A 1,590-nucleotide genomic window follows, 5' to 3' on the forward strand; every position below is an offset into this window, starting at 1 on the left:
CAGCGGTGCGGTGGAAGAATGATGCGGCTGTCTACTCCTGGAAAAATGAGAACCCACGACCGCAGAGTCATTTCCAAGACGGTAAATCTTCATGCTGAGCAGACAGCTTCACCTGTCTCCCTCCGGTGGAGGAGCGAGTGGGGTTGAATTTTGGCGAGCCTCTGAGAGGCGCTGGGCGCCCGTGGGCTACTTCCTCCCACAGGAAACCGCAGGCGCCGGGCACACCCAGCCTCCAAGGAGCGGCGCCCACTGCTAGCCCGCCCCGGGAAAGCCCACGTGGGCAGTGGGCAGTGGGCAGCGGCCCGGCGCCGGGTCTCCGAACGCGCGGCTGGGTGGGGCGAGGGGGCGTGGCCAGACGGGGCGTGGCCAGAAAGAGGAGGTGGCACGGAGCGCCAGAGGCCCCGCCCACTTCCGGGGCTGCGCGAACTCCTCAGTTGGCTCAGGGTTTTTGGCGGGTTCGCTGGAGGCCGTTGAGCGCGCATGCGTGGTGAGGAGCTGGGGCTCTGAGGCAGTGGTGAGCGCTCTCCCTTCCACGCTTGCTGGCCTCAGGACCGCCTCCCTGCTAATGATTCCTCAGGATAACTCCTCCGACCCCGTCCCGAAAGACCTAGTTCCCAGCGCTCCCAGCGCCTTCTAGAAGTTCGCCTCGCAGAGGACTTGTCTCTCCTTTCCGGAAACGCCCCTCACGTCTCGCCCCGCCCCTCACGTCCCTCCCCGCCCCTCAGTGTCCTCCCGGCCACGCCCCCTCAAGGCCTTCGCAACCCCCGCCCACGTTCCGCCCCTCAAAGCTTCCCCAGCTCCGCCCCTCTCTTACACTCCTAGCTCCGCCTCTCAAGCTCTTTCTAGTCCCGCCCTTCGTTGCAACTAAGCCCCGCCCCCCAGGCGTCCCCAGCTCCATCCCTCAAAACCTACCCTCATCCTCACAGCCCCGCCCCTCAAGAACCTTCCCGCCCTAATCCCACAGCTCACTAAGCCTCCCAGCCCAGTTCCTCCAGAGGGTCTCTGCCCATCTTTTCAGAGGGGATCCCCCGCCCCCCAGCCTTGCAGGCACCCTCTACTCAGCGCCTCACTGCCCCCGCCCTCAACCCTCCCCCGAGGCCTTGGTCCCTCCCTGGCCGCTGTCCCCAGGTCTCATTGGCCCCTCATCTCCCCAGTAACCAGACCACAACAGTGAGCTTGAAGCACAAAGGATTAATCGGACACCCCAGCAGGTAGGACCCCGGGCTGAACCACCCCCAGCAACCGGCCTGTTGTCCCCTCATTTGCGAGCCCACTTCCTTAAACACCTCATCGGGAGCGTCCTGTGCACCCCCCGCCCCCCACCCCCACCCTGGCTCCAGTGGCAAGGAGGGGTGCGGGGACGCCAGAGCTCCCCCTCCCAGTCCCTCGCCCTCCCCTCCTCGAGCCCAGCCAGCCAGCTGTCTGAACTGGTGTGTCAGCCCCTGCAGGGGCCCGAGTGGACAAGATGGACAAGATATCCTTGGGACACTCCGTTATGAGCGCCCGCTCCGAGGAAAGCGAGGCCTTCATGGAGGGAATGGGTAACGCAGGCATTCTTTCTTCCTTCCCCCCTTTTCCTCCCCCCACCCC

At 65.3% G+C, this 1,590-nt stretch overlaps 1 protein-coding gene across 1 annotated transcript in view; it reads left to right on the forward strand.

Annotated features, from left to right (window-relative positions):
• Positions 1–1,448: 1,448 nt before the first annotated feature.
• ODAD1 (outer dynein arm docking complex subunit 1) overlaps positions 1,449–1,590 on the forward strand; it is a 27,333-nt gene continuing 27,191 nt past the window's right edge. Inside the window, exon 1 of the mRNA XM_045292646.1 lies at positions 1,449–1,541. Coding sequence (XP_045148581.1) covers positions 1,466–1,541 — 76 coding nt within the window. The 5' untranslated portion in view covers positions 1,449–1,465. The remainder of the gene's footprint in view (positions 1,542–1,590) is intronic.

Source organism: Echinops telfairi, unplaced genomic scaffold (genome assembly GCF_000313985.2).
Source record: "Echinops telfairi isolate 266 unplaced genomic scaffold, ASM31398v2 ScPeMD7_655;HRSCAF=1070, whole genome shotgun sequence".
Classification (NCBI taxonomy): Eukaryota; Metazoa; Chordata; class Mammalia; order Afrosoricida; family Tenrecidae; genus Echinops; species Echinops telfairi.